The 27,007-nt window shown below is 48.2% G+C and overlaps 15 protein-coding genes; 10 read left to right on the forward strand and 5 right to left on the reverse strand.

Annotated features, from left to right (window-relative positions):
* Window positions 1-699: 699 nt before the first annotated feature.
* FFUJ_03564 (uncharacterized protein) lies at window positions 700-2,754 on the forward strand (the record flags this gene model as incomplete). XM_023575425.1 has 2 exons in its annotated part: window positions 700-2,193; window positions 2,245-2,754. The coding sequence occupies 2 exons, from the start codon at window positions 700-702 to the stop codon at window positions 2,752-2,754; spliced, it is 2,004 nt and encodes a 667-aa protein (XP_023428609.1).
* An 80-nt stretch (window positions 2,755-2,834) lies between these two features.
* FFUJ_03565 (uncharacterized protein) lies at window positions 2,835-4,277 on the reverse strand (the record flags this gene model as incomplete). The annotated part of the gene is made up of 1 exon (XM_023575426.1): window positions 2,835-4,277. The coding sequence occupies one exon, from the start codon at window positions 4,275-4,277 to the stop codon at window positions 2,835-2,837; it is 1,443 nt and encodes a 480-aa protein (XP_023428610.1).
* A 176-nt stretch (window positions 4,278-4,453) lies between these two features.
* FFUJ_03566 (probable pectin lyase precursor) lies at window positions 4,454-5,729 on the reverse strand (the record flags this gene model as incomplete). XM_023575427.1 has 4 exons in its annotated part: window positions 4,454-4,857; window positions 4,907-5,075; window positions 5,123-5,211; window positions 5,264-5,729. 4 exons carry the CDS (start codon window positions 5,727-5,729, stop codon window positions 4,454-4,456), a joined length of 1,128 nt encoding a protein of 375 aa, XP_023428611.1.
* Window positions 5,730-6,431: 702 nt separating this feature from the next.
* FFUJ_03567 (uncharacterized protein) lies at window positions 6,432-6,746 on the reverse strand (the record flags this gene model as incomplete). The annotated part of the gene is made up of 1 exon (XM_023575429.1): window positions 6,432-6,746. One exon carries the CDS (start codon window positions 6,744-6,746, stop codon window positions 6,432-6,434), a length of 315 nt encoding a protein of 104 aa, XP_023428612.1.
* Window positions 6,747-6,777: 31 nt separating this feature from the next.
* On the reverse strand, window positions 6,778-7,269 carry FFUJ_03568 (uncharacterized protein; the record flags this gene model as incomplete). The annotated part of the gene is made up of 1 exon (XM_023575430.1): window positions 6,778-7,269. One exon carries the CDS (start codon window positions 7,267-7,269, stop codon window positions 6,778-6,780), a length of 492 nt encoding a protein of 163 aa, XP_023428613.1.
* Window positions 7,270-8,084: 815 nt separating this feature from the next.
* Window positions 8,085-9,671, forward strand: FFUJ_03569 (uncharacterized protein; the record flags this gene model as incomplete). XM_023575431.1 has 3 exons in its annotated part: window positions 8,085-8,555; window positions 8,600-8,655; window positions 8,705-9,671. The coding sequence occupies 3 exons, from the start codon at window positions 8,085-8,087 to the stop codon at window positions 9,669-9,671; spliced, it is 1,494 nt and encodes a 497-aa protein (XP_023428614.1).
* Window positions 9,672-10,263: 592 nt separating this feature from the next.
* FFUJ_03570 (uncharacterized protein) lies at window positions 10,264-11,450 on the forward strand (the record flags this gene model as incomplete). XM_023575432.1 has 2 exons in its annotated part: window positions 10,264-10,542; window positions 10,590-11,450. The coding sequence occupies 2 exons, from the start codon at window positions 10,264-10,266 to the stop codon at window positions 11,448-11,450; spliced, it is 1,140 nt and encodes a 379-aa protein (XP_023428615.1).
* Window positions 11,451-12,253: 803 nt separating this feature from the next.
* FFUJ_03571 (uncharacterized protein) lies at window positions 12,254-12,705 on the forward strand (the record flags this gene model as incomplete). XM_023575433.1 has 2 exons in its annotated part: window positions 12,254-12,257; window positions 12,311-12,705. 2 exons carry the CDS (start codon window positions 12,254-12,256, stop codon window positions 12,703-12,705), a joined length of 399 nt encoding a protein of 132 aa, XP_023428865.1.
* An 806-nt stretch (window positions 12,706-13,511) lies between these two features.
* FFUJ_03572 (uncharacterized protein) lies at window positions 13,512-14,294 on the forward strand (the record flags this gene model as incomplete). Its single annotated transcript, XM_023575434.1, has 1 exon — window positions 13,512-14,294. The coding sequence occupies one exon, from the start codon at window positions 13,512-13,514 to the stop codon at window positions 14,292-14,294; it is 783 nt and encodes a 260-aa protein (XP_023428616.1).
* Window positions 14,295-14,865: 571 nt separating this feature from the next.
* On the forward strand, window positions 14,866-15,558 carry FFUJ_03573 (uncharacterized protein; the record flags this gene model as incomplete). XM_023575435.1 has 4 exons in its annotated part: window positions 14,866-14,981; window positions 15,033-15,067; window positions 15,126-15,292; window positions 15,334-15,558. 4 exons carry the CDS (start codon window positions 14,866-14,868, stop codon window positions 15,556-15,558), a joined length of 543 nt encoding a protein of 180 aa, XP_023428617.1.
* Window positions 15,559-16,243: 685 nt separating this feature from the next.
* FFUJ_03574 (uncharacterized protein) lies at window positions 16,244-17,355 on the forward strand (the record flags this gene model as incomplete). XM_023575436.1 has 3 exons in its annotated part: window positions 16,244-16,402; window positions 16,452-17,191; window positions 17,301-17,355. The coding sequence occupies 3 exons, from the start codon at window positions 16,244-16,246 to the stop codon at window positions 17,353-17,355; spliced, it is 954 nt and encodes a 317-aa protein (XP_023428618.1).
* A 755-nt stretch (window positions 17,356-18,110) lies between these two features.
* Window positions 18,111-20,502, forward strand: FFUJ_03575 (related to heterokaryon incompatibility protein (het-6OR allele); the record flags this gene model as incomplete). XM_023575437.1 has 3 exons in its annotated part: window positions 18,111-18,489; window positions 18,570-20,163; window positions 20,367-20,502. 3 exons carry the CDS (start codon window positions 18,111-18,113, stop codon window positions 20,500-20,502), a joined length of 2,109 nt encoding a protein of 702 aa, XP_023428619.1.
* Window positions 20,503-20,783: 281 nt separating this feature from the next.
* On the reverse strand, window positions 20,784-21,526 carry FFUJ_03576 (related to short-chain alcohol dehydrogenase; the record flags this gene model as incomplete). XM_023575438.1 has 2 exons in its annotated part: window positions 20,784-21,131; window positions 21,182-21,526. 2 exons carry the CDS (start codon window positions 21,524-21,526, stop codon window positions 20,784-20,786), a joined length of 693 nt encoding a protein of 230 aa, XP_023428620.1.
* A 1,008-nt stretch (window positions 21,527-22,534) lies between these two features.
* FFUJ_03577 (uncharacterized protein) lies at window positions 22,535-23,882 on the forward strand (the record flags this gene model as incomplete). XM_023575440.1 has 2 exons in its annotated part: window positions 22,535-22,721; window positions 22,789-23,882. 2 exons carry the CDS (start codon window positions 22,535-22,537, stop codon window positions 23,880-23,882), a joined length of 1,281 nt encoding a protein of 426 aa, XP_023428621.1.
* Window positions 23,883-24,477: 595 nt separating this feature from the next.
* FFUJ_03578 (uncharacterized protein) lies at window positions 24,478-26,307 on the forward strand (the record flags this gene model as incomplete). The annotated part of the gene is made up of 1 exon (XM_023575441.1): window positions 24,478-26,307. One exon carries the CDS (start codon window positions 24,478-24,480, stop codon window positions 26,305-26,307), a length of 1,830 nt encoding a protein of 609 aa, XP_023428622.1.
* Between the last annotated feature and the right edge of the window lie 700 nt (window positions 26,308-27,007).

Here is a 27,007-nt window from a genome sequence, read left to right on the forward strand (position 1 = left end):
ACGCACTAATTCTTACCGATGCCGAGGAAGAGCAAGGGTCTTTGAACTCAATTTGGCAGACTCGATTAAGTTACCATCAATGTGACTCTGTTTCTTGAACGTTGAATCATTCGTATAGACTTCAAATTGACTGCGTGCCATACCACTATAACCAGTTATTCAAGTCAAAGCGATTAATCTGATCAAGCCAAACTTACGTCGCGCAAGAATGAAGCCGCACCGAGTATCTCACCTTTCTTCTCAAGGCTTTCAAGATGAATGAAAACGCTAAGATGAAAGCGGCTTGCTTGGCAGGAACTGTGTAGTCTAGATCAATAGTCGAAGACACCAAGTCGTTGGGGCGTACGATTACCTATAACCAAAAAGGATAGTCCAAGCGACTTCCCCGCAAACCCAGGGATTGTGACAAGGGGGCTTGATAAGATGGTCACGATCGTGTGCCCTGGCTTGTGCAAAATTACGAACAAGCCTATCATCAAGCATAACTCAATCTATCTCCCGCGTCTAGATCCATTATGGAAGCGGGAGCCGACTCTAGTATACGATCTGATATCGCTTGTCAATTTGGCAGGTGAAGACGTAACAACCAAGACTTACGCTTAGACAGGTAGAATAACTATATAAGGCTGTCCGGATAGTACTATAGAATGCAATAGATACCAACCCAGCTCGTCATAATTTCAGTTCTCAAACAACGCGATGAAAGCTCCAGGTTCGGTCTCTAGCCTGCTTCTGGGAGCAGCTCTTCTCATTTCCCCAGGCTCAGCTACCTCCAAGAAGTCGAGCAACAAGACAACCATCGCAGACACCGTCTTTCACAATGGCTCCATCTACTCACTTGACCTCCTCTCCACAAAATACTCCGCTCTCGCCGTCAAAGATGGATACATCACCTTCCTAGGCGATGAGAAAGGCATCCAGTCATACATCACTAAAAATACCTCGGTCTTCAACCTTGAAGGCCGAATGATGATGCCTGGCCTCGTGGACGCCCATATGCATCCTCTTAGTGGCGGAGCTGGTCTTCTCAAGTGCAACATGAACTTCCAGCCCTTGGGACTTAGTAAAGTCCTCGAGAAAATCCAGAGTTGTCTTGATGATGATAAGGACAAGTCTGAAAAAGATTGGCTAGAGGTTATCTCGCTTGACTACTATGCGTTGGTAGACGATACCGGCGGCGTTACGAAGAAGGACCTGGATAAGCTGAAGACAAAAAGACCTATCCTTGTCGCGTCAGCTGATTCGCATACCTTCTGGGTGAACTCAGCTGCATTGAAGGTATCATCCCTCACTAGCAAGACAAAAGATCCAAAAAACGGCAAATTTGAACGACTCCCGGGAAGTCAAGAACTTTCAGGGATCTTACAAGATTCAGCGACAAGTTTATTAGCAGGTCCCGCGCCACCAACAGCCGAAGATAACATCCGATCTGCCAGAGCTGCGTTGAAGCTTCTCCGCGAGGAAGGCGTTACAAGTTTCCAAGAGGCTGCGTCCAGCGAGGATACAGCTCTTGCGTTTGCGGCCATTAAGAAGGAGGGAGGCCTAACAGCTCGTGGCTTTTTCGACTATCTCGTGCAGCCACCCAACAACACTGCGGGAATTGATGATCTTGTTAAGGACGTGGTCAACGTCACTTCGATGTGGAATGACAAGGCGGAGTTAAGCCCCAAGCCATCTATGAAGTGGCACGCTGTCAAGATGTTCATGGATGGCGTTCTATTATACCCCGCGAATACCGGATCTCTCATCGAGCCATACTTTCAACCTGTGGTCAACACTTCTATGTGGGCACCTAAGTCAGACTTCGGACCTAAAACCTACTGGGATAGAGAGCTTTTGAGTCTGACCCTCACAAAACTGTTCAAGAACAACATTGACGCTCAGATCCATGTGGACGGAGATCTAGCTGTTCGGACAGCTCTCGATGCCCTCGAGGAGCTCCGTCATAAGAACCCCAAACTACGTGATTACCGGGTGGGATTCGCGCACAACGAAGTAACTGACTCTTCGGATTGGCCTCGCTTCGCCGAACTCAAGGCCGATCCCATCATGAGTTTTCAGTGGTCACAGGCTAGTTCCGTTTGGCTTCCAAATGGTGTAAAGAGCATGGGCCCTAGGCGATCGCACTACATGGAAGCTTTTGGAGAACTTGCCAAGTTTGGGTCTGCTATTGTCTATGGCAGCGACTGGCCGGTATGTGAACATAAACTGTATCAACGGTATTAAAACTAATGGCAGCGATAGATTGATCCTCTGGATGAGTGGCTTGCCATCAAAGCAGGCGTCACACGCTCAGGCGATCCCAAGAACCCCAATTCTCCTGCTTCACAAGGAGCTCCCTACAACGGCAACGGTCTTCCAGGTCTGACTCTGACACGCGACCAAGCCATTCGCGCCATCACGACCGAAAGCGCTCGCTTCCTCCGCGCCGATGCCTACATCGGTTCTCTTGAAGTTGGAAAGCTTGCAGATGCTATTGTACTCAAAGCAAATTACTTTGAAGTTCCAGAAGAGCATATCGCTAGACAAAAGACCCTGCTGACGATGGTTGGCGGTGAGGTTGTGTACATCGCTGATGAGGTTGACTTCAAGAACGGTGTTAAGGCCAAGTTTGCGAATGATGATGATGTTGGCAAGATGATTAAGAGGCGGAGTGTTGGGGGCATTCAGGGGAGGGATTTGTCGGAGGAGGGAAAGAGATCTGTCCAGCGGCTTCAGACTCGTGGGACTTGTGTGCAGTCACACCATCATTGAGCACAAAAGGACTTGTTTAATGAGTCGATCTTTCAACCGCAGTTCTGAAGATATTCATTCCCGTTTCTCGTTATCCAATTTTACAGTAATTCTTGAAACCTTTCCTCGACCCTTGACCACTGCCGCGGTGTGAAGAAGCCAGATAACCAATAATGACCATCGACATCTCTCGTATGAATATTAACAAAATTCCTCATTGTAATGCCCGGATTCAACGATGAGGCATAATGATGAACCGGTCTGCCTGGGCGGGTTTTCCTCTGTTGGTCTTTACCAGCTTGAATCACAGCTGGTCCAAAGTCTGCAGCTGTAAAGAGATCGATTTTGAGCCTGTTGTTGGTAACCAAAAGTTGGCTACCAGGCGCAGCGAAGATTGGCGCTCTTGTTTTGCCGACATCCCATCGTTTGCGAAAGAGTTGTAGGATACCTACCAAGTTCGGCTCCTCCAGTTGCTGCAACAAGCCTCGGCGGCTCACGAGCGCTTGCTTTCCCAATGGCCTGCGAAGATCGTCCGGTGTGATGTTGACGAAGGACCCCAGGATCATGTTCTGAACGTAGACACCGTCCACGTTTTGAAGTTTAGGTAATCGGGTTCTTGCGTCGATCGGAGTTGTCATGCTCATTGGGCGGGGTGCTTGGGATGGATCGACCAGTGCACGGGTGAGCCATGCCAAGATGGCATCACTCGGACTGACCCATGGATCATCCACGTCCGAGTTTTCCTCTTTGATATCGTCCAGCGCTCGCTCATGTAGCCTGTCTACCACGTCTTTCGGCAGGCAGATGATGCGGCTTTCCACGGTCGGTTGAGTGCATATGACCCAGAGCATCCGAATGACGAACAGTATGAACGCTATACCAGAAAGAATTCGAGCTTCACTGGCTGCATCCTGAGGTTCAGATTGGGTCACATCTCCAAGATCGTAAAGAACATCTTGCTTTGCACCAATGACCTTTGGGACACGATCCTTATGGCCAGCGAGTACGGCTGACCAAGCTTCGATCAGGTGGGAGAATCCAACTGCATCAAACAGGACATGCGGCCACGTTATAGTAACAGTTGTCGCGTCTTGGAATGTGACGATGTGAAGACCTATCATTGGGACATCCCGACTGGTATAATCCTTCAGCGATGTAGGTGCACCGGGAGGTATACCAAAGTCCCGAGGCCCCAATGCTCCTGGGAAGGTTGACGGTCGACTAGTCGCTTTCGGTAACATGTTTGCGACTTTATGCTCTTCGATGCTGATATCGTAATGTTGGTGCGAGTAAGACACGGCGGGCTGTTCATTTGTATAAGTAGTCGGAACATGAACCTCGAGAGCTCCTCGTTTGTTATGCCCAATTGTCAATCTTCCACCAAGTTTCTTCCAGTCACCAACACTGAGTAACTCCGCTAGCGATTTGTGAAGCTTGTCCGCGTTCAAGACATCATTGAAGCGCATGGTCCATGCCATGATAAGGAACTTGAGGACGGACGCATTGTCTATCATGTGCGTGGGGTATATAATGTCATCTGACATTGAGTGGAAAGAACCCATAGTTTTAATGAATTGAATGATGATAATGTACAGAAAGAATGATATATACTGCGAAGCGCTGTTAAAATGTTTATAGCCACGCACATCGCGGCCCGAAAATCTCACGTCAGCATGGTTTGCGATAGAGCAAATCGCATCAAAGTCTTAATACGACATTATCAGATCCTTCCAAAACCAGCATTACCCGGAACCTTGCTCTGAGCGGTAGTAGCCTGCGTCGACCTCGCAATAGGAAGTCCCTTGAACTCCGACATAAAGCCGGTATCCTTTCTGTTAAATGCACCAGATGAAATGAAAATGTTACCCTGGCACACGCGGCCGAGGTACTGTTGGGTAGCGCTAGCAGCAGCGTTATCAGGACAACTGTTGAGTTGGCCCTTGAAGTCGGGGACGACAACCTGTTTGACGTTCTGGAAGACATTGCCTTCAAAAAGACCCTTGCCGGCGGTGTCGCCTTCGATGGCGTGACCGTTGATGTCGCGCCAGACGTTGTTGACGGCGTGAAGGAATGTGGTTGCTGAGAGGGCTGGGCCACGGCCTGAGGTGTGCTCGATGAGGTTGTCTGAAAGATGTCAGTAGAGATCTTCGTTAGGATAGTGGGAGAGGTATACTCTGAAGGGTAATCTGGTCGCCTTGGCCGACCATCTCAATGGTCCAGTAGTGGTAACCGTCGCAGCCAGCGGACCACTGTGTATGACCATCGATGTGATTGTTGGAAAGGGTTATGCCAGTGCTCTTGTCACGGCCAAAGACGTAGTGCTGACGGCCAAGCAGCGATGTCTAGAAAGGTTAGCAATGCTGTGACTTGTATGAACAGATCAGCTTACGGTGCAGTGATCAACCCAGATCTTGCTGGTGCCGGAGAAGGTGAAGGCGTCACCACCCCAGACATACTGAGGGTTCAGGTTCGTGATATCTGCAAGCAAACGTGTTAGCGAGCTGACAAACTGTAGGTGTGAGTAACGTACGAATGTTTTGAACGATAATGTTCATGACATTAACAAACCGCAATCCCTTCCCCTTGATAATACCCTTGTTCCCAACTCCGATAATCGTCTTATCAGAAGCGACATTAATCCCACTCGTTCCAGCCTTGCTATACGTAACATCAACCTTGGGATTGTTACCGCACCAGTTCCCAGCTGCGTTGATAGCCAACTGACATCCCGCACCAGTCTTCCACGGCGCACATCCCTTCTCTTTAACAGTGCCTTCTGAACCGATAAAGTCATACGTTCGGTCAAGCACAACAACGCGGGGCGTCTTGTCGGTGAGATAAGTTACCAGCTCTTGAATATTCTTCGGCGTAACTGCTGCAGCGGAGCCACCGCCTGTGACACCTTGGGCGAAACCTTGTGCTGCACCGGAGACTTTTTGGGCGGTCACGGAAGTGAAAAGCGCTGTGAGCGCACTGAGGCAGAGGGTGAACTTCATGGTGGCGATAGTCGATGAAGCCAAGAGTTAGACTGGAGAACCAGTCTCATTTTAGGTGAAACCATCATCTGAAATATAGTCTCAAAGTAAAGGGATGCGCGGATTCGTCGGATTATTCCTCGGAGAAACTGCCCTATGCGAAGTTATTTAGCTCCTTGTTTCAGTTAAGTCCAAAGTACGACTATGGTGGAGAAATTATTTCCGTCAGTGACAAGCCAGTTTAGCCTTGTACGGCCCTTAATTTCGTTAGCTTCGTTACAGCGGTCGCGGTGGTCGTATAAATACCAGTGGCATTCATTACTGCTAATTTGTAGGGCGACCGATCATTGGAAGATATCCAGATCCGATCGTCCCATGTCATGAAAGAATGGGAAGAGATCGATATGCGACGTAAATGAAACAATGATGTTTCCGAGCTCGTACCTTGGCCACTCTAGACATCGGATGGGAAAGTGGATTGATGAAACGGAACATCCCGTACATCCGGTGAGCCTTATTGAAATGAGAATCGGTAGCTTAAAACCAGGGTGAAAGACCCCTAGGCAGCAGAACGGGAAAGAAGACAATATTGCATATACGCGCAAATAGTTACCCTGTTCTCATGAAGCCGGTCAAATCAATAATCGCCCCAATTAAACAAACATCTAGTATTCAAATCTCATAATCTAGAGTTATCCAACCCTTCCGACAACTTGCCTCCATTCATCTCAGGGCAATTTGTGCAAATAGCTCGGCCGTCTCTTGAGGAATGCTCACAAACGGAAAATGACCTGACGACAGCTTCTCTACCTTCTCAAAACCCCCAGCCTGAATAAGCATCTCCTGTAACTCTGGAGGAACAGTCTGATCCTTTTCGCACAAAATATATGTCTTGGGAACCGTGACGTCAGAGTTGATAAAGTCCGATACGTGGCCAAGACTCTTCTGGCTTTGACTTCCTAGGACCAGCTTCCAAGCTTCATCTTGCTTCTCGGGGGGGAGATCGCTAAAGAAGAGTGGCTTTGCGACCTCTGTCATGTGAAAGACCCCATCCTAAATTAATTAGCACCTATGGAGTTTGATGCAGGGTAGGTGATTGACATGCCTCGTGCTCGAAATACGGCATTGGCGGCGCTGGCTCCGTGTCGCCTCTAGCGTTCTTCCCTTTCTGTGCATATGCAAACCCTGCGACAGCGACATATCCCTTGATACCACCAGAAAGTCCCTTGGTTTTGCGTTCTGCAATCGTCTGCCCTTCGATGGCGAGTAGAGCAGGGAGACTTCCGTAGCTATGCCCAAAGATCACAACCTCAGACCCTTTTTCGAACTCGGAAGCCAGACGGCTGTGGATTTCTTCAACGTCATCGAGCAGACTCTTGTTGGCCAATTCTTTGAACTCAGGGGTTGCGGGATCTCTGGAGGTGAGGGTTTTAGTGACGGTTAATCTCGGGACGATGACGTTGAACCCGTCTTGCTCCAAAATGTTGGCAACGGGCTGGTAGACTTCAGGACTGCAGTAACCGCCAGGAACGATGGCGATGACGGGCTTGTTCTCTGCCATTTTGCCGATTCAGTAAGATGAAGGTGAGATAACAGGAGTTTTCAGATGGTTGAACTTCGCGCAAGCGCCCAGCGATGGCTTTATATGGTCGGGTAAGCGCTAAACGAAATTCCGCTTGTAAGCTGAGATGTGCCATATCTAGTATAGCCCAGGAAAGGTAAGCTGCTGGTAGGTTGACGTTACCATGAGAATCTTCAGGATACTAGTGCTGTGCTTACTCATATGATAAGATCACGGAGTCTAATTGGCTAACATGAGTCTCTCATTTAAATGTGTTAAACATGCTGTTACAATTTGTAGCTAACTGGGCCTTTGAGGTCAAGGAATCATGGTGCTACAACTTGTAGCTTTAATTCCAAAACAAAAGATCAATGTTCATTTTCGTTTCCTCATGTTTGCATCCAAGTTGCCTTTATTCATCGATAAGGAAGGCAGAATGTAAGCTCCACCTCGATGTGCTGGTTGAAACTCGAATGGATTTCACTTCCCCTGTCTCCCTTAGTCTTACTCCTATATGCAACCTCAATCAGGCTCTCAACTTGACTCTTTTATTGGCCGTTGGTATAATGTTTCGGGCAGGGTAAGCGCTTGCTCTTATCGCGCCAGCATGCAGGCGTTCACTAGTTGCATTACCGGTGTGATATCTCTATGCGTGGCGTCGGTGGGAGATGAAGCTCCAGGGCTATCATAGCAAGGATGGCGGCTCAAGAGAAAAAAATGCAGCATAAACTTGGGTTGCACCAATCTTCGGTTTCCGCTAAAATCTCTTGTTCTTTTCCTTCAATCTACTCAAGACAGCGGTCTACGACTTCAAAATGATGCGTCTAGGATGGCTTTTATGGACTTTTGCTTGTTTACCAAGCCTGATTGTCTCAACCTCTCCCACTTACCTTGAGCAATGCATTCAATATCTCAACATTACAAACCCTGAAGAAGTCAAACTCTTTGTACAAGAGTGGACTAGACCAGGCGCGATCAAGCGACTGGAATTCGCCCCCTTGGCCTCCCAACTGCCGACTTGGGATCTTCCTCTTGGTCGTCGCCAAGATCAACTCGTAAAATGCTTTGGAAACGACAACGGATGCCCGGAAGCTGCCCCTCAATGCTGCGGTACCCAAGCCAATGGATGGTGCTGTGGTGACAACAGGGCGTGTTGCCGAGCAGATCCTGGAGGTAACTGCTGTCTTGAAGGACAGAGTTGTTGCGGAACTTCAAAAGATCCAGGTTGGGGAGCTTGTTGCGATCCTGATGCGACATGCTGCAATCCTTCCGTCGGGAAGCCATATGTAAGTCATGGTCAGGTTATCTTGACCATTGTTGATCTCGTTAGTGCTGCGATGAAGACCAGAAGTGCGACAATAATGCCCGAACATGCGTCAATCCCACGTGAGGCCGCCTTTTTACATTCGATTGATACGCAGCTGACATTATACAGGGCAACTGTGACCGAGACAACGACTTCGTGGGCGACCGAAACCGACACCGAGACCGTTACGACAGATGGCACAACGACCGTAAAAACTGTGTCGACCATAGAGACCACCGTACTTGTGACGGTATCCCGAGGCCCTACAGATGATGAAGCTACCAGGGAGGATACGGCTACAGATTCGGACAGAAAACATAAGCGATTTATCCCTCCGGCTCCTCATAAACGCCTCAGTCGCGAAGCCCCCGCAACCAAGGCAATACAGCCGGTCTTCCTCAGACCAGCTGCAAGCCTCAATGCGCTAGCTGACGGTCTCGCTCGACGAGGAATCCCCATCCACAGACGAGCCACAGACACGGAAACAGTCTACGAGACGAAAGAAGCGACGACAACAATTACCGACACAGAAACAAAGACAGAATGGACAACCAAGTACTCAACCTCGATCACAACACATAAACAGACCGTCACGGTTTTTGTTCAAGGTCAATCCACCGTCACCGTAGGGCCTACAGGAACAGCATCAAGCTCTTCAGAATCAGGCTCCAACGATGGCGGCGCATCCAAAGGCACTATTATCGGTGCAGCCGTTGGCGGCGGCCTGGGCTTGGTATTGATCGCCCTGCTTGCTTTTTTCCTGTGGAGGCGACGACGCAAGACTGCAAATCAGACGCAGCCTAGCCAATTTTATGCAGCCAACAGTGAAGCCCCTGCAACGGCACAGAAGCCACCACCTCCTTTCATGTCCTCGCCCCCAACGCCGGCTGGGGCACGCGACACTTGGGCCTCGAGTCCCAGCCGAAGCGAGTATTCCCAGCCGCCTGCATATCCGTCTCCCATGCCTGAGTTGGCCAACACTCAATTTGCTTATGAGATGCATACGTCGCCGCAGCGGTCGCCACAGGAGCTGTATCATTCCCAGTACATGGGTGGCTTGGGATTGCCTGAGATGAGGGACCAGCGGAGGGGTTAGTTGATAGGTATGCAAAGCGAGGTGGCAAGGTTGTACTGGAGTTCAGCTTGAGGGATAGTGTAAGCGTGAGGCTGAAAGGTTTCGGTGTGATTGGTGCTACAGTGAAGGATTTCATGCGGAGTGATAAGACATGGATTTAGATGAGAGCCTGATTTATACCGTCCTTCTACTCCGTAGTAATTTAGAAACCACTGCGCAAGTACCTTTATCTAATAACATATCATCAGGCTCTCAACTGGATGAGTTTAAACTACAGTATATCCACCTTGCAGCCATCTCGGTTATGTATATTCCATAGTGGCCACATATCCAATTAAGTGGCTATATTCTTGTTTGCCTATCCACATCTGCTAGTGTCGCCTAGAAATGCCGTTTCCGATTATCACGATAAAACCCTTGCGTGATGCTACTGTTGTGAGAGAGAGTACATCGTTTCCCTTGAGTCACATTTCCCCACCCTTACGCGAGCCGTCTCCACAGTTCACCCACCTCATCAATCGCTTGATGGCGCTCATTTCACTTGTCTTCAGCCAGACCAAGCCAGTCCGCCATTTACATATACATTCGCACACACGAAACCTCCAGCACTAACATGGACGCCAGGCAGGACGCCGATAATCTGGCCTGGGACCAGAGCGATGAGCGCTGGGAAAAGGCTCTGAAACACGTCCGAGCATCAGCTACCTGTCGTAAAATTGAAGGATTTGCCAGTCGAACTTTTGGGAAACCAGCAACTCTAGTCACTCCGTTAATCATTGGGGGTTTCAATATCGTCTATCACTTCAAAGTCGAAGGCCTCTCATCTCAAGTTCTCGTCCGGCTACCTTGTGCCGACCAGGCGATGTTCCCAGAAGAAAAGACAACGGCAGAGGTCGCCACAGCAGCCTGTATTAAGCAACACAAGTATTTATCTCCAAGACATTCCATCATGGCATTGATGAAGAAATCGGGCTGTACATGATCATCAAGGACCTTGGCACCAGGCGTGGGATGAGTCATGCATTGGAAGCTCCCCGTGGTGACCCCAACGATGCGCCCATCTTGAATCCGAAAATGTCGGAAACACATCTGAAGGATCTGTATTCGAAGATGGCGGAATGTTTCCTACAGCTTGCACAGCTGAAATTTCCGTGTATAGGTTCTCTGGCTGAGTCCAGTCCAGGTACATGTGAAGTCTTGGGACGACCTATCAGTCTCAACATGAACAACATGTTCCAGCTCTCCAACGTTCCCTCGTCAGTATTTCCAGCTGAAGTTACCGCATACAGCACGGGGGATGAGTGGTACACCATGCTTGCCGAGAGGAAGATGTCGACACTCGTTTTTCAGCACAACGATATGATATCATCGGAAGACGACTGCAGAACAAAATATATCGCCCGGAAGCTCTTTCACAGACTTGCCGGGCAGAACGGACTCACCAAATTCGGACTTCCTGACGATGACTGGTCCGCCTCTTCTGAGCTGTCTAATGCGACACTGTCGTCACCAGACAACTCGGGGTCATTCCGTCTTTGGTCAGACGACTTCAGACCAGTGAATGTACTCATCAATGATGATAGCGATGTCGTCGGCGCAATAGATTGGGAGTTTGCCCACCTTGGTCCATCACAGTTCACGCTGGATCCATCATGGTGGTTATTACTTGAGGTGCCTGAGATGTCGGATGACGGCATTGACGACTGGGCGAGTACCTATGAACAAAGACTTGAGACCTGGCTGTCCGCTGTGGAAGAAGTTGAGAAAGAGACCAGCTCAGACTTGCCGCTTTCAGCGTAGATGGGGGAGAGTTGGGCTTATGGTCGATTTTGGCTGAACTATGCTGCTCCTAAGAGCTGGTCCTTTGATGCTATCTATTGGAAATATCTGGACGAAAGGCTCTTTCGGAAGAGAGAACAAGACACTCCTGTAGAGGAACTCTGGAAGGCCAGAGTAGAGCTGTTGACTGAAGCTGAGCGAGAAGCGATGGAAGTACTCGTGAAGACAAAAGTGGAAGAATTGAAGGGGTGAGTGTTGGTGGACTGAGACGCTGGTAAGGCAAGACAGCACTTATCTCTCTTTCTGGTTACATAATTCAAGGCTTTTATCCCATCTGAGGCAGTTATCCTACGAAAAACTGGCGGAGTATTGGCAATCTTCGCTTTTGGCCCTAACTGTTGGTGATGAGGGTTGAAAGACTTCTGCATCCATAATCACTACCCTACGTAGTTAACATCCTCCAATGAGGCTACAGGTCAATTATTGCACCGTTTGTCCGTTTGAAGCACTGGAACTATAGCCTCTCTATGTGATTAACTGCAAATGAGCTAGCCAGTTCGTCCTATCTCTCATTGCTGAGTGAATACCTCATGTGGGAGTTCACTACTTCCTGTTGGTGACAGTGTTGAAAGGGCTCTGGGAAATGACGTGGAAGCTACTGGCGCTTGCACGTGCTTCTTAGTATCAGCTCGGTGGGTCGGGCTCTTGCTGCCTAAATATTTAAGGCGCTCAACCGACAAACCCGTCTCCCAATAGCACCATACTTTTCATTTTATGCATCAAATAAACGCTTTTGAAGCCAAGGCAATTAGGTATAGACGAATATGGGTATATTTACTTGTCTACCCCTATAGAAGGTACCCAAATACTAAAATACGCAGCGCTAAACATCGACGAGACTCGGGCTCCGGAGACCCTATTCCTTGATATATCGGTACAAAGAGTCTTGGCCAGGACAGGCCTCGACCCCGTTGAGCCCTGGGCCACCTCGTACGTTAACGCCGTTCGCGACGGAAGGCTCGGAGATGCAATATGGGCCCGCTATCACATTTTTGGAAACGTGGTGAATGGGAAGCTTGAGGATGGATCAACTGTACTCCACAGTCTGGAAGAGGAGGCAGTGAGATATAAAAAACTTGCCTCTAAAGAGTGGGCTGATGCTGTCCAATATTATAAACGGACAAGCAGTGCTGACACTCATCCCGAGGTCATTGAAGTTATCCTTCAAGTTGACAAAAAGGATGTGAGCAAGATCCGGGTCTCGGAGAGCGGATAGACCTCGTACATTGATATTTGACGTAAATTGAATTCCTGTATCCCAGTTTCACATGAGTGTATCTACATCGCATCATCGTGAACGCAAAAGGCCGAGTCAAAGCAGAAATTAACTTCATCAGCTCCGTGACTCGGCACAAGAATCCGAATTAACAGGGATTAATGTAACCAACCAACATGCAACGGATCACCGGAGTCGTGGACGCGAAAGTGGTCTGATAGCTTCAGTGTCCAGCTATTTGCCAATGGCACGCTACTCAAAGACAGCATGTACAGATCTTTTCTCTTGATTGGTGCAGAGCCACCCCTTTAATGCTACAGTTTGACCTTCCAGATACAGACTGACTACATGTTGGATGAAGTCCTTCATAGACACTAAACTGTCACCAATCCAGAGTTTAGGGCCGTAGAAGCGTATTGCTAAACATGCACTTCTCGAGATATTTTACTTGACATGATTTTCTTTTGTTCATATTTTAATTGGATATACGTGCATGTCTAGTTGTCACCAGTATGAGATCTCACGGAAACCCGGGTCATCTGCGCAGCAGAAGCTGTTGGTTCTAAATTATGAGATGGAGCCAATTGCGGTCATATGAGAGCCGGGGTATCCGTTTTCACAACCAACACGACCTCGACCAACAATGCCTACGAAAGTACCAGGATGGAAGAAATGAATGAGTTATTTTGATAATTCGAGTACATAAAAGACTCGCTTTCCCTCTGCACGCTGTACATTTCTGTCTCAGCCAGAAAGCTACGATCCAGCGATAGCGCCTCAAAATCGAAATTCTAGATATCTCAATAATGGAGATCTCGCGCCTGATTCTCGGTATCGTCGTCTTAGCATGGCGTACTCCTGCCTTATCCACGGCCAATATCAACGAAACTCGACCATTCGAGCAACTATTCCTTGACATTTCTATCGGAACTGTGCTTGATCTAAACAACTCCCTGCAACTCGTCGAGCCATGGGCTAGCGAGTACGTGTCTTCCATCCGAGAGGCGCGGTTCGGCGACGCTCTGTGGGCTCGTTATCACATGTTCGGCACTATCGTCGACGGCCTTGTTGAAGGCTCAAACCAAACAGTGATGGAAGCGCTGGAAGAATCCGCTATGGAGTATAAAGCAACTGTACCAGACGACTATAGACACGCCTTGTCTGTGTACGCCAACACGAGTAACAACGATAAACATCGCGACGTCCTTGATCTCCTTTCAGCGGTTCATCTGAGGGACGTCAGTCATCTTAAGGAACGAGCGACCTTTGGCATCAAATGCGATATTGGACATAATGAGGCGTACCGCTATAATTGCCTACGCCTTATCGAGCTCATGTCGACTAGCAGAGCATATATTGGTGCTCATGATAGAACAATTTTTCGCTATGGAAATTGTCACTTGAGAGTTGGTACTCTGACACATGCCCCTGACGTCACCTATTGGACTGCTCATTCTGTGGCGGAGCTCATTGAAGGGCATTGCACAAGAGAATGTTGTAATCATCAGCTGAAGACATCGGGATACTCACCAGCGAACCGCAGCCACCGTAAGGTGTGTCTCAGCAGCAAAGTATGGGGTTGCTCTTAGGAAGGTTCACCAGTGTTGTTCATAGCTGCTTTGATAGAGGACTGAAGCCTATTGTGAGCCGTCTCAAGAGATACTATAGGCTCTATCAATGTAAATGATAAATTGCAAAGGTCCAAGTCGATCAAACATTCTTAAACCACAATTCTCTATGACATTGGCAGTTAGTTGTTAAATTCTCCAATCCATGATACTCGTCACGCAACCGACAGTTGACACGAACACGAGGGAGTTGATTCATCCTTCCTCTGACGATCTATTCAAAGTCAACGTGGACCATGGCGGCTTTTCCCGCACCTCTTACTCAGACGGCCTACTCACGCGTCTCCTCAAGGAGGCATCAAAAAGTAATCTCAGCCTGCGCGACTGCATCGGACTATCGTGTAATCTCAGAGCTTTGGTTCTTGGACGAATGGACAAGAAAAGTGAACTGCTCGATCTCAACGTAAAGTTGGCTAAACTGGACTCATTCTATGTATGGGAGACGATTGACCGCAATCTCACGCCCATTCATTCTGTCTACAAGTTTCACGGGCCTGAGCTGAGTGAGGGTCTTTGAAAACTGGCGAGCGACATGATCGACCCTAAGGCTGAGGAGCTTGGCTGGACTATCTCGAAAGATGATGACGAGAATCTCATCACGTTCATAACACCAAAGTTCAGCGGTGCGGACCTCGCAGAAAACCCCAAGTAAGTTGAATGTCCCACTGGTCTTGCAGTCTACTGACAGTTTCCATGTAGAGTCATCTCAGCCACAAAGGAACCTTATTGGAAACGTATGGCTGGCCACGAGAATGTAATCCCAGGGGTGGAAGGTCTTTGGAATCGTCGCAGCCCACGGCGGCCTCGAAGAACTTGAAGCTCTCGTCGATCTGTGGAAAAACTCATTCAATGAGGGCGAGCAGTATCCTGCCTTGGAGTGTCTCGGGCGGCCGACCAATGCTGAGCTCGTTAAGTGGGTTCTCAGCTACCTACTCACCGACGCCGTCAAGAACCACGGCGTGAGTTGAGATAAGAAGAGGTGAAGCTAACTGGAGTCCAGATGTTCTACCTCATTTGGCTGGCTGGCGGAACGGCTCAAGGATCGATTGAGCTTTGGGAGTGGGCTCAGGAGAATTTGGAGAGGATTGAGAAAGAGGTTCTGGTTGACATCGCGTCTTTGTTCCTTGGGACTGCACTCGAGGGTCTGCATACCCAGGAGCAGATTGAGGATGTCAAAGCGTTTTTTTGCCGGGCGCGATACGAAGAGTCACCATATGGTCCTTGACCAGAACTTGGAGGGCATGGAGAATCAGAGATCAAAAGCTGAACGTGACATCTCTGATGTCCGATGATGGTTAAAGGGTCATGGGTATCTGTAAGCTAAGTTCGGAAGCGAGCAAGTGCAGACAAATGGCGGCTAAATAGCCATTTGTCCATCAATATATCTGAGTTAATTGATCTCATCTTCACCAGTAATAGCATTTGTGACTTTTCAGTCTGTCACTTCATGTCTTTCTGTATCAGAAGCAAGAAAGTGGTGTAACACAGAGTGGAGTTGTAACATTCACTTTGCCGTGAATCCACCACGCCTGGATGCGAGCACACTTCTTAGGTGACTCTGTAGTGAACGCGCGTACCTGCTCAATCAACGAAGGCCAAGTCGTCCTGTTTTTTAAGGAATAATCATGAGGCATCAGTTGGCAATCCGGTGAATTGGCCAGTGTTTGGGGTGGCATTTAAGCACGGGCCGTCAAGCACTGTCAGGCACTGCAGGCTACCGACAAACATACACGCGTTTATCACAGAGCAAATGGGAGAGAAGGCTGCTGCATCTCTATGACATCATTCACTGCCGCGCTGCCTGCTTCTTTCTTTCCCCCTTCTTCAAAATCTCAACGGCAACTTCTTATCTCTGCATCTTCACACCAAACCACAGAGAGCCTCAACAATCGAACCGAAGGCTCGCAACGATGGCGCCCCAACCTCATTCCGTTCTTATGCATTTGCTGCAGTCCGGAGAGTACAGCGACTTCAAGATGGTCTGCAAGGATCGCGAGTTCAAGCTTCACCAGATGATTGTCTGCCCTCAGTCGCCTGTCATCAGCGCGGCGCTCAACGGCGGCTTTGAGGTACGTGCAAAGGCCCACAACCACCAGCTCTCGCTAACACTGTGAGCAGGAAACAACTTCGAAGGTCATTACAGTCAATGAGTTCAGTGTCCGCACCGTTCAGTACATGGTGGCTTTTCTCTACGGCGCAGACTACAGACTCGCACCCGAACCCGAGAGAAAGCCCGCGCAGCACGGTCAGGGCGAGAAGAGGGAGGAGGGCGAGATCGTTAGCGGCGACGAGGAACTGTCCAAAGTCCTTCCTCCAGCGTCACAGAAGATTGCAGCCCAGACCGTCTACCAGATCGTATCCCACCTTCGCGTCAACGCCATCGCTGACTACTACGGTATCGCGAAGTTGGCAAAGCTTTCGACTAGCAAGATCGAGAACATTCTCAAGAAGGAGATGGACTTTCACATCATCCCTCAGATCATCGCCGAGATGTCTACCGCAAACAGAGACTCCGAGATCCGCTCTGTCATCGCGTCGGCTACCGCCCGGTACATCGAGGAACTCGCCTCGTCTCAAGTCCTCCGAACCATCGACCTTGAGCACCATCTCACGATTGAGATCCTCGAGGCCTGCGGTAAAAGGATCCAAAAGCTCGTAGAAGACTTGAGTGCTGCGAATGAGGCGAGCAACAAGTATCAAGAGGTCATACGCAAACTGGAAGGAGATCGGGACCTCACTGCCACAAAGGTCAGAGCCATCATGCAGCAATTGAACACCACCCCGAAGTGTCGTAATTGCAAGAAGGACTTTCTGTCCTTCATCGCTGAGCCCGCCAATGTCCTGGCTGAGACGTCTCGGTATGTTCTTCGCTGCCGAGGCTGTGGCTGTCGCCATCCATGATGTGAGTCTCAAGAGACCCTTGGTCCCTATCGCAATGGGAAAGAAATGGCTAACAGATTGAACCAGCTCAACGCGGTGTCCGGCCCGTGTCAGGCTTGATGAAACACTCAAGGTTTTCTAGGGGGGGATAATCAAGTCGAGGGATTGTTTTTCGATGTCGTGGTATGGATCACAGTGTGCAAGCCTGTAGTTAGATCAATGTCAAGACACTCTCTCGTTGACAAATAATCGTATGCCCGTGGAGTGAATGACTTACTACTTGAAACTGGCTTGCCACTCCGTATTGGTAGTGAGGTGGTGAAGTCGCAAGTAACCAGTGCAATATGAATGCTTCTTATTTGTCAAGGATGACAACAACCACGATCCCACAAGGAGCTAGCCCATCTGGCAGTACGGCGTATCAGGCCCTTTAGAATGAAGATAAATAATAAAAACTGACGTTTCAAGCACCTTCTCAACATCAGAATCGTTATAAACTTCACCTCCTGGTATTTCTAGGTGGATCCATAACATTTTGGATGCCCAGAAGGGACTAGGCAGTGCGAGAGAGCAGCGTCACAAGTTGGCACAGTATTTTAGTAGATAACGTGACTGGTCCTGGTTCGATTCCACCAACCGAGCGAGCAATAGCTGATTGCCAAAAGTTTAATAAACCTCCGTCTAATTACGGAGAGCTGAAATCCTGACAGTTTGTTGAGTTTTTTTAAAACTCGGGTTACAAGACTCCCGGTGCATGGAGTTACAGCGATAGCAAGCTGATCGTCAGAGCTGAAAGAGCGCGCTCGACTCCATTCCTTCGTCGCATTCCGCTCTCGCCTCGCTCAATTAAGCCCATCGCGCACCGAATGTTCATTCGCAGATTTGTAGACTCACACGATGCAAACACCAAAAAGTTGGGATATTTTGCCCGCCTTCTCTATGGGCAACTTCTTTCAGTCTCGGCAAATCTGGCCCAGGAGTAAAATTTACGCCCCACTCGACACTGACAGGCGAGAAATCCGGCTAGCATCCATAGTACCTGGGAGATGGTCTGAAGATGTCTACTGCGAACTCAAGGTTGTGTCCCTCGATGAAACACCTACGTACGAGGCCTTATCGTATACCTGGGGAGACCCATTAGACAAGACTCCCATCTTTCTGAACGGCTTGACTTTTCTTGTCACGAAGAACTTGCATTGGGCACTTCGGAGACTTCGACATTGTGATGAGACACGGTATATATGGATCGATGCTCTTTGTATCAATCAGTCAAATAGTAGGCCATCTTTCGCGTCGCCCAGATCTCAGAAACCTACAATTCGCTTTCAAATTACAAATGTGCTAACGTCTGCATAGAGCCTGAGAAGACCAGACAAATCGAATTGATGAAGGACATATATTCAGGAGCTCACGAGGTCCAAGTGTACTTTGGTGAGAGTGGTGTATTAGACACAATTAGCTCAGAAGAGCAATCAACATGGACAGATCCCCCACGATCATATTGGTTTGGGGATAACAGAGATCGTCCCATCTTGAATGACTTCGGTAACTTCCAAACTATGACCGACAAGCAGCTTTCACGACTCAGCCCGACTACACGCCTAAGGCAGGCCATCTCTAGCGCATACACTATCCTAATCCTCCTAGCTCGAGGCAGATGTCTTGACAATTTCTTTCTAGAGCGTACCAATCCGCAAGTTTGGGCGGAGACGCTTGCGGTGCTCCACCATCTCGCAAGTAGTCCTTGGTGGAAGCGAGTTTGGGTTGTTGAGGAGGTTATACTATGCCGCAGCGCAACGACAATCTATGGCGAGGTAGTGGCGCCTCTAGACAGCGTCGAAAGAGGCGGGTCTATGATTCCAATACACATTGAGAGATGCTGTCGGGACTTTTATCAGGGTCTTTCAGGCGATCTTCAGTCACACTTGCTGGCCATATCACAACATACTGCTGCGCTGGAAGGTCTACGACATGAATGGGAGATGTATGCGGATAAAGAAGCCCAGCGCCTCCAGAGATTTCTGGGAATGACGCGTACAAGGGGAGCCTACGATGCTCGTGATAAGATATATTCAATTCTCGGCCTCACCAGAGACTGCTCTGAGCAACTTTCCATCCTACCTGATTACTCGATACCTGTATCACAGGTTTATGCCCAAACGGCCTTCAAGATCATATGTCACACAAACTCACTAGAGATTTTGCTCACCACAGAGAAGAAAAAGACGGACTCTGAAATTCCCACTTGGTGTCCCGATTGGAGCTGCTCAAGTCATGGCGAGGAGAATGATCTATGGGTGCATTCAAGATCCTGGAAGTTCAATGCTGGCCCGATAAATGGGACAGTAGCAAGTCTTTGCCATGGACGAGTCCTCGCTGTCGAGGGCGTCCACATCGACATCGTTTCTAAAACGACATTTGCTCTCTCGCAAGACGCGCCGTTGGGTCCCCGACTGGACGAGTTCGCTGAGATGCTCGGTCACGACTCAGAGCCCCAAGCTCACTATGTCACTGGCGGCACAGTCAAGCAAGCATTCTGTCGCACGATGCTGAATGAAGCTCTGGAGACAGAACCGAATAGATATGAGCGACTAACTGAAGATGACGATATTTTCTTTTCTTTATGGTGTACGAGGACAAGAGATGGGTCTGGTTTACGTTTAAATCCAGATGACTTCCCTGGGTTAGACCCAGTCGCACAGAGAGAGGCTATTTCTATCATCCAGGCACGGTTGAGGCTTATTAGTCGATCTTTTTGGCTCCCAAATGATAACAGAACTTTTTTCATCACAGACGGAGGATATATGGGATTTGGACCACCAGACATGAGGCAAGGCGACTTGGTGACTATCTTACTGGGAAGCAAGATGCCTTTCATTCTCCGGCATGCGCCGGTAAGCGAAGCGACTGACGATAGGACGTACTATACAGTTGTCGGGTATTCTTATCTGTATGGAGTAATGAATGGTGAAGCTGTAGAAGGAAATGTTAATATGTGCAGTATTAAGCTTATTTAAATTTTTATGATTATTTATTCTGGCGTTAATAATGGTAGTAATATAAATTATACTTAAGAATTAATTTATTTTCTTATTTAGCTCTCAAGTACCTGTTATTGATATAAACGAGATGCAATCTAACAGAAGGTCCTAGGCCGCCAAGTAAAAAGCTTGTTGAGACGTTCCAGCTTCGGATCAAGATTTTGGAGGATCGACTTGTTGCACTGGGTCAATCAATTCCTGCTGCTGTCAGGAGACGCGCCAAATATGGAGGAAGATCAAGCGGATAAAACCGAAGCTTGGCTTCAGCAAATCACGGAAAAGACAGGTTCTCTTGCAATCGACGATGATGGCGAGCTACGGTATTTTAGCTCAGTGAGCAATTTCAAGTTGGTTCAAAAGTGGCATCCAACATAGCTGAACGAGGCAAACCAGAAGTCCGCAGATAGTGTTCTGTTTGAATATACACCAACACCTTCACCGGTGTAACGCCGGTTACTTAAAAAGTAATACATAATACACTGAAAGATTGAAATTCCACAGTGCTTCACGGTCAGAGCACTAAACACATCTAAATCCGCACCTCGAATTGGGCATTTCCCCTCGTATCAAACCATTCCCAAGTTTTGTGGGCGATATTATTAGGATTTGTCTCCTTCTCCTCTGCAGATATAAAGCCTGCGACATTGATGACACCAATATGGACTCCATGTGGCCCATATGTCATGGATAGACTTTTAACCAGGTTGCGCTGGGCTGCTTTTGCAAGAGACAAGGCAAAAAGGTCTGGCATTGGCTCAACAGGCAGCATCGAACTCGTCACAATAAAAGCCGGTTTAAAATGTGGTTTCATATCTGCAAGATCTAGAAAGTGAGGCATCAGTCGCTTTGCCACACAGTATAGGGCCGACACACAGATCTGGAAATACTCAGCGACTCGCCTTGTTAACTTATCCTAGGGACCCTTACCTTGAAGTCATATTCGAGATCTTCAACGCGATATGTGAAAAAGGTTGACTTTTGAACTCGTGCGGCGTTGTAGAGAACACACTCAATATTGCCTAATGTTCGCTCAATGCGAGTGATAGTAGAATGGAGCGCCTCTATGTCGGTGACATCCAGGGCATACGTCTGTACATCGACTCCGTGACCCGCTACCTCGAGGATGGCCGCTTTCTCAATATCAAGCTGCTCAGGTCGTCGGGCGATTAGAGCGACGTTTTGATAGCGCTTTGCAGCGAAAAGAGCCGTGACTGAACGGCCAATTCCGGGACCGGAGCCGATACACAGAAAGACTGGCTTAGAAGAAAGCATTCTGAATCACTAAAGAATGGTATACGATGGCTAGACTTACCTCTGCCAGCTGGAATTGGCTCCGCTTATATAGCTGAAAGTTTGGATTCTTCGACAAGATTCTAGCGTTGAACTTCCAAGCCATTCGTCATTATCCAACCAACATTCATGATTTGAACTCAAATGACTTGGCATAATGACGTTTGTCTGACATGGTAACACCTCCATTTCATTCTTTCTTCACACCGCGTGTGCTTACATTTCATTCAGCCCCACTGGCAGTGGACTTTCTTTGTTATCTGCGTTACTGTTTATGGGGAAAAGCTTCCATTGGGCTGTCTTATTCTTGTATTGTAAGAATAAAATATAAGGCATAATTCGACCGATAAAGACGAAAGTTGTATATTCTGAGTCGGTTTGCTCATAAATAGTGTGCCAAATCATCTAGATTGGAAAAACGGACATGCGATTAAAATTGGGACGAAAAGTGATGAATAAGGTTAGAATTCACAGGCTTCTTGTTTCCGTGGATATTGAAGCGTGCATTGTTGAGCTGTCATGCTCTTGTTTTCCTTTAGAAAGGCGTCAGACAATTTCAAATACAAGAAATTGCGGTTAGTATTTAGCTTGTCAATTGTCCTGTCGTGGCTAGCAAGGGATACCATAGAATGCCGAAAAGCAGATCAAGTCTCCACACCTACTGGAGTCAAGAAAGGGCCCGTATTTTATAGTTACTGGCTATCCAGAGCTTATTAAAGATAGGATTAAGTCCGTACCGGGTAGTTCTTATCCTCCCTACCTCCGCATGTTCAAAGTGCGGGATAGTATTTAATTAGAGCTAGTGCAAAGGTCTCTCTGTAATTGGTGAGATTTTAGTAAGGGGGCATGTGACATAAGCGCTTTTCTAGTTAGGTCGTAACACGCATACCCTAAATTTCCTCTATAACTTAAGCTCGCAGATCGCTTTTTCTACTATACATATCATCGGCACCTTGTAAGATACCTCGCGTAATTACCCAAATGAGCGCCATGGCCCCCCTGTCGCATATCGTCCGTCGTGCTTTCAATCCCGGACTTCCCTCCAACGAGTTCTCCGAGCAATGGAAACACCCGAGCGACGTTTTCTCCGTGCTCCTGATTCTTGGCGGTGATGTTGTTGCTCGCGCGCTAGCACAATTGGTAGGATCGCGCTTCACGCCAGTCGCGTTCTCGTTTGGTATGGGCGTCTTCCCATTGCTGTTGTCTCTCATGCAGCTAACGCGTGATTTTCTGGCGTTACTTAGGTTGGGTTGCTTACGCGATAACCGCTGTTGTTTCGGCGATCGGCGAGAATAAGCTGATGCCACCGGCTGACTTCTCCTGCACTGTTATCAATGGCGAGACTGGATATACTCGCGATAACAACAGCTGGATTATCGGCCGTATGGTAAGAGACTTTGAGACATGGATGGACAAGCAACCTCGGGCAGTGGAGCCGTCAGCTCAGCCATTGGACCCAAGTCCGAATGCGGTCCGTGCTCGCGTTGAGGAAATCATCGAGCTGAAGTGGGAGGATCTGAAACAACGTGCGAGGGAGAAAGGTCGGCCGGAACCGGAGCGACCGCCCAAGGCCGGACTTTGTGTTTCTGTCTACAGAGCAAGGAAAGCCACCAAGGGCTATCCCGGCTACGACGCTCCGTACATCGCCGGCTTCCTCACCTGCATCGTCCAGCTTGGCGTGGCAGCTATACCATGCGGCATATTCGGCGACTGGAGCATTCTTGTAATTACGGCTGCCGGCATCCTGTTGTCCTTTGCTTCTGGGGCTTTGCCGCAGTGGTCAAAGGAGAAGTGGGCGTGCCGAACCGACACAGAAAAGACCTTTGTGTTAACCCGTGGAAATGGCAGCCAACACGCCATCGTGGTCCAGGGTGCGGGCATCGGTCTGGATCTTGAGGATCTCGCTGCTGCCGATTCGGGTGCGTTTGCCGATCGGGAAACTAGATTGATTGTCACCGCTCTCGGCTTCCTCTGGATCCTTCTCCTTATCACGGCGTCGGGAATCAGGCAGAATACGTGGTTCCTCCTTGCAGTTGGTGGCATAGGCATTCTGCAGAACATGTACGTCGCTGGCACGAGTCGCTCTCCGGGAGCATTCGGCGTGCCTCTTGAGTTTGTGGAAGTCATAGGCAAGCCCAAGGTCATGGACACTTTGCTCGAAGTTGAGGAACGTTATTCCCGTCTGGGTAAGAGTATGCTGCCCATTTTCTTCACGGGAGAATTGCGTGAGGAAGAACAAAAGAGGTGGGATAATTATGACAAGATGGCCAAGGAGACAAGGGACAAAGCGAGGAAGGAAAAGAAGAAGGAAGAGTCACGCAACATTGTCAACCACTGACAGGCTGCTCATTGCGGTTCATAAATTTTAACCTGCTGATTCGATCCTGCTGCTTCCTGTTCTTTTTCTCGGGGATCTACCGTCGTTGTGGATATATGCTAGATCTAAGTTTTCTATATTGATTCAAGCTCCCAGCCGCAAGGCTCAACTGCAAATATCATATGCACCTCAAATTACAATCGGCATGATAATTCAAAGTCCGCGACATGATCACCATGTGACGGTACGTACTAGTTGTCCTGCTAGTTGTTTTCTCTCCAGCCTGAGTTTGCAAGTGGCGTGAGTGTAGGTTACTTCCACTAAGCAGAAATTCAATCCACCCCCTCGGTCTTCTCGTTCCCCCTAACACACAGCCACCATTTCGCTAGTTCTTACTGTAACACGCCACCATGCTTCCTGGTGCAGCCACCAGTCCTATAAATGCTGTAAAGTATACAAAGTATTCTTTATACCATTCTTCTTTCATTTAAAAAGCTCATAGCCAGCCCCTGTAAACAGTAAACCTGACACCTGCATTCGTGTCCAACCGGTGCACTATCTCGCCCTGAGCCTCAATTCAACATCGACATTCGAATTAACCAACAGACACAAAAACATGCTACAGTTCTCGGTTAACAACCCTATTATGGTCTCATTAGCCAATCTGAAGGCTTTAATGTTTGGCAACGAACCTCCAGCCTCGACAGCGAATGATTCTGGCCATCCTCTTGAAATACGTCAATTAATTAAACGAAATCAGCTACTCAAAGTGTCAAGGCTACTCAAAGCGAGTAAGCTATTAGAACTTGGCCACATGCAACGATTTCAGGACATTGATCCAGCTCTATATGAGTGGGGAGAAGCACCACTGCTTATTTTATTCATCTCCCATCGCTGGGCATCACCCAGCCATCCAGACCCAGAGGGTGAACATCTTCATGCTATTCACTTTCTTCTCAACGCCATTAAGGAGCTTGCATCAGTCTACCATTCGCCATTGGAAGATAGGATCAAGAAGGTCAAGACGCTAAAGGTTCACGGATACCTACAAGCAGCTCGTGTCCTAAGCAAAATAGCAAGTGAAAAGGGCACCATCGACTCAACAATTCTATCTAGAATCGGCCTTTGGATCGACTTTATGTGTTTGCCACAAAAGAACACATTTAGAGTCGATGACAGAACTGCGGATGAACTGGTCTTTTTTAAAGAAGGGCTGCGACTCCTTCCGTCCTTGATTGTCTCTTGTGATTATGTTGTCAGCCTCAGGCAAGATGACGATGACTACATAGAAAGAGCTTGGTGTATATCGGAGCTATGTGTCTCATGGCCTAACAAACACAATTCCGTGATAGTTCTGCGTAAGGACCTTCTGGGACAGCCTATCGACGGAAGCCTGTTGAGAACTGAACAGCTTTACTCAGGATTAGAGGCACTGAGGCAAGAGATTGACAGCTGGGAATGTTGTCTACAATACGAAGGATCCCTGGACTTTGACTACGGTATGCTGGAGATAGTTGAAGAAGATTTGATCAAATCATATGAACAAGCCACGCAGGGGAACCCGAATATCAAGAAACTTTGGCCGACTCCTTTCTTCACCACCGGACGCCCACCTCTTATTTTCCCCAACCAAATAGACTTTCTTATGCATATCAGGCAGAGTCTGAGACAAGCGCCCCCAAGGAATATTGCTCTTCTCATTATGATTACCATGAAGGAATGCGGCATGTCCTGTTATGACATAAACGACTACACCCGATGCGGGCTTCACATCGCCTATTCACGGCTCTGGGGACACGGAGGATGGGAGTTGTTTTTCAAGGCCTGCCTCATCAGGTTGTCTAACCGGGAACCCCTTATCCTCAGAGACGTTGCTGAAGTCGAGATGACGAACGGTATTGATTCTGGTGGTGTTGTGACGTACAGATTCGAGACAGATCAGAGGATCTTGAGCCGCCATGCAAGAGCAACTGAAGTCTGGAAGAATCAGCACCTACACGAAGACCCGAAAAAGACAGCCTTACTTTTGGAAGCTATGCTACGGCAGCTCAAGCTTCTGGGTAAAGCGTATGAAGAGAACCCTGGCCTCGGAATAATGGAGTTGTCGGAGTTGGTGGAGAACGCCATGGAAGTTGCCGAGATCGAATGTGAGGAAAGCAAAGTTGAGCTGGGCTTGAGTCTTCTTTATGCAAAATGCCAATGGGCATTCAAGATCCAACTTCCAGGCGCTGAAAGAATATCAACATTCCTTCTCGAAGCCTTGGAACGATTGCGGGACGATCAAAGGTTGTGGATCACGGCCTATCGATGTTTCAACTGCTCTTATGCCACCGAGCTCACTACCGACCTTCTTTTGCTAAGTTTTCTGAACATGTTTCGGATCGATGAACTCAAACTGGATTTAAAAATAGCAGCAACCGGGCTTCCAGTTCTAGATTTAACTTAATCTTTTGTCTAGCTCATGATATATATCGTAACAGCTTCATGGATTATATGAAGATGCATCGACATTGAATGTAATTAAATTATGTCTTTTTGCAAACCAACAGCATTTTGGACCGTCACCCTCTACATGAAGACGGCCTGGTCGAAAAAACAAGTACTGTCGACGAGATTAGCAATTTGCTCCTGCTCATGGGAGAGATAGCCAGCAAAACACAACGCATTGTACACTTCCCTAGCAAAAGGGGTTTTAAAAGCTCTAGATAGCCTTTACGGGTCATCGAGGTGATCCATGTTGCTCAAGAGCAAGCTGGTATCTGCTTTAGGTTCTGTATATAGCGATAATTGCAAGAGAGATGGGAAACGCTACTTTCGTTGGAACCTGGTCCTGTTTCCTGCTAACCCCGCTCCATTCAATCTACGACTGTAAATTCTTGGAGAGCCACGAACATGTTAGTCTTACTGCACTGTCCTCTCCGAGACAAAAAGGAGGTACTCCGTAGAGTCTGACGAATGGGCGTGAGTCTCGATTGGGTTCACATGGGCCGTGGCACTATAACATTACCCAACGATCATGCGGGGTAAGTGTCACATGCCCCCGGCGCGCATCTCACTTAATTACCTGATTCTCTATCATTTCTCCAAGTCACAAATCCATACTTTCCGGAGCTTTCCAACAAGAAACAAGTAGTAGTGAGCCTAAA

This window comes from Fusarium fujikuroi, chromosome FFUJ_chr03 (assembly GCF_900079805.1).
Source record: "Fusarium fujikuroi IMI 58289 draft genome, chromosome FFUJ_chr03".
Lineage (NCBI taxonomy): Eukaryota > Fungi > Ascomycota > Sordariomycetes > Hypocreales > Nectriaceae > Fusarium > Fusarium fujikuroi.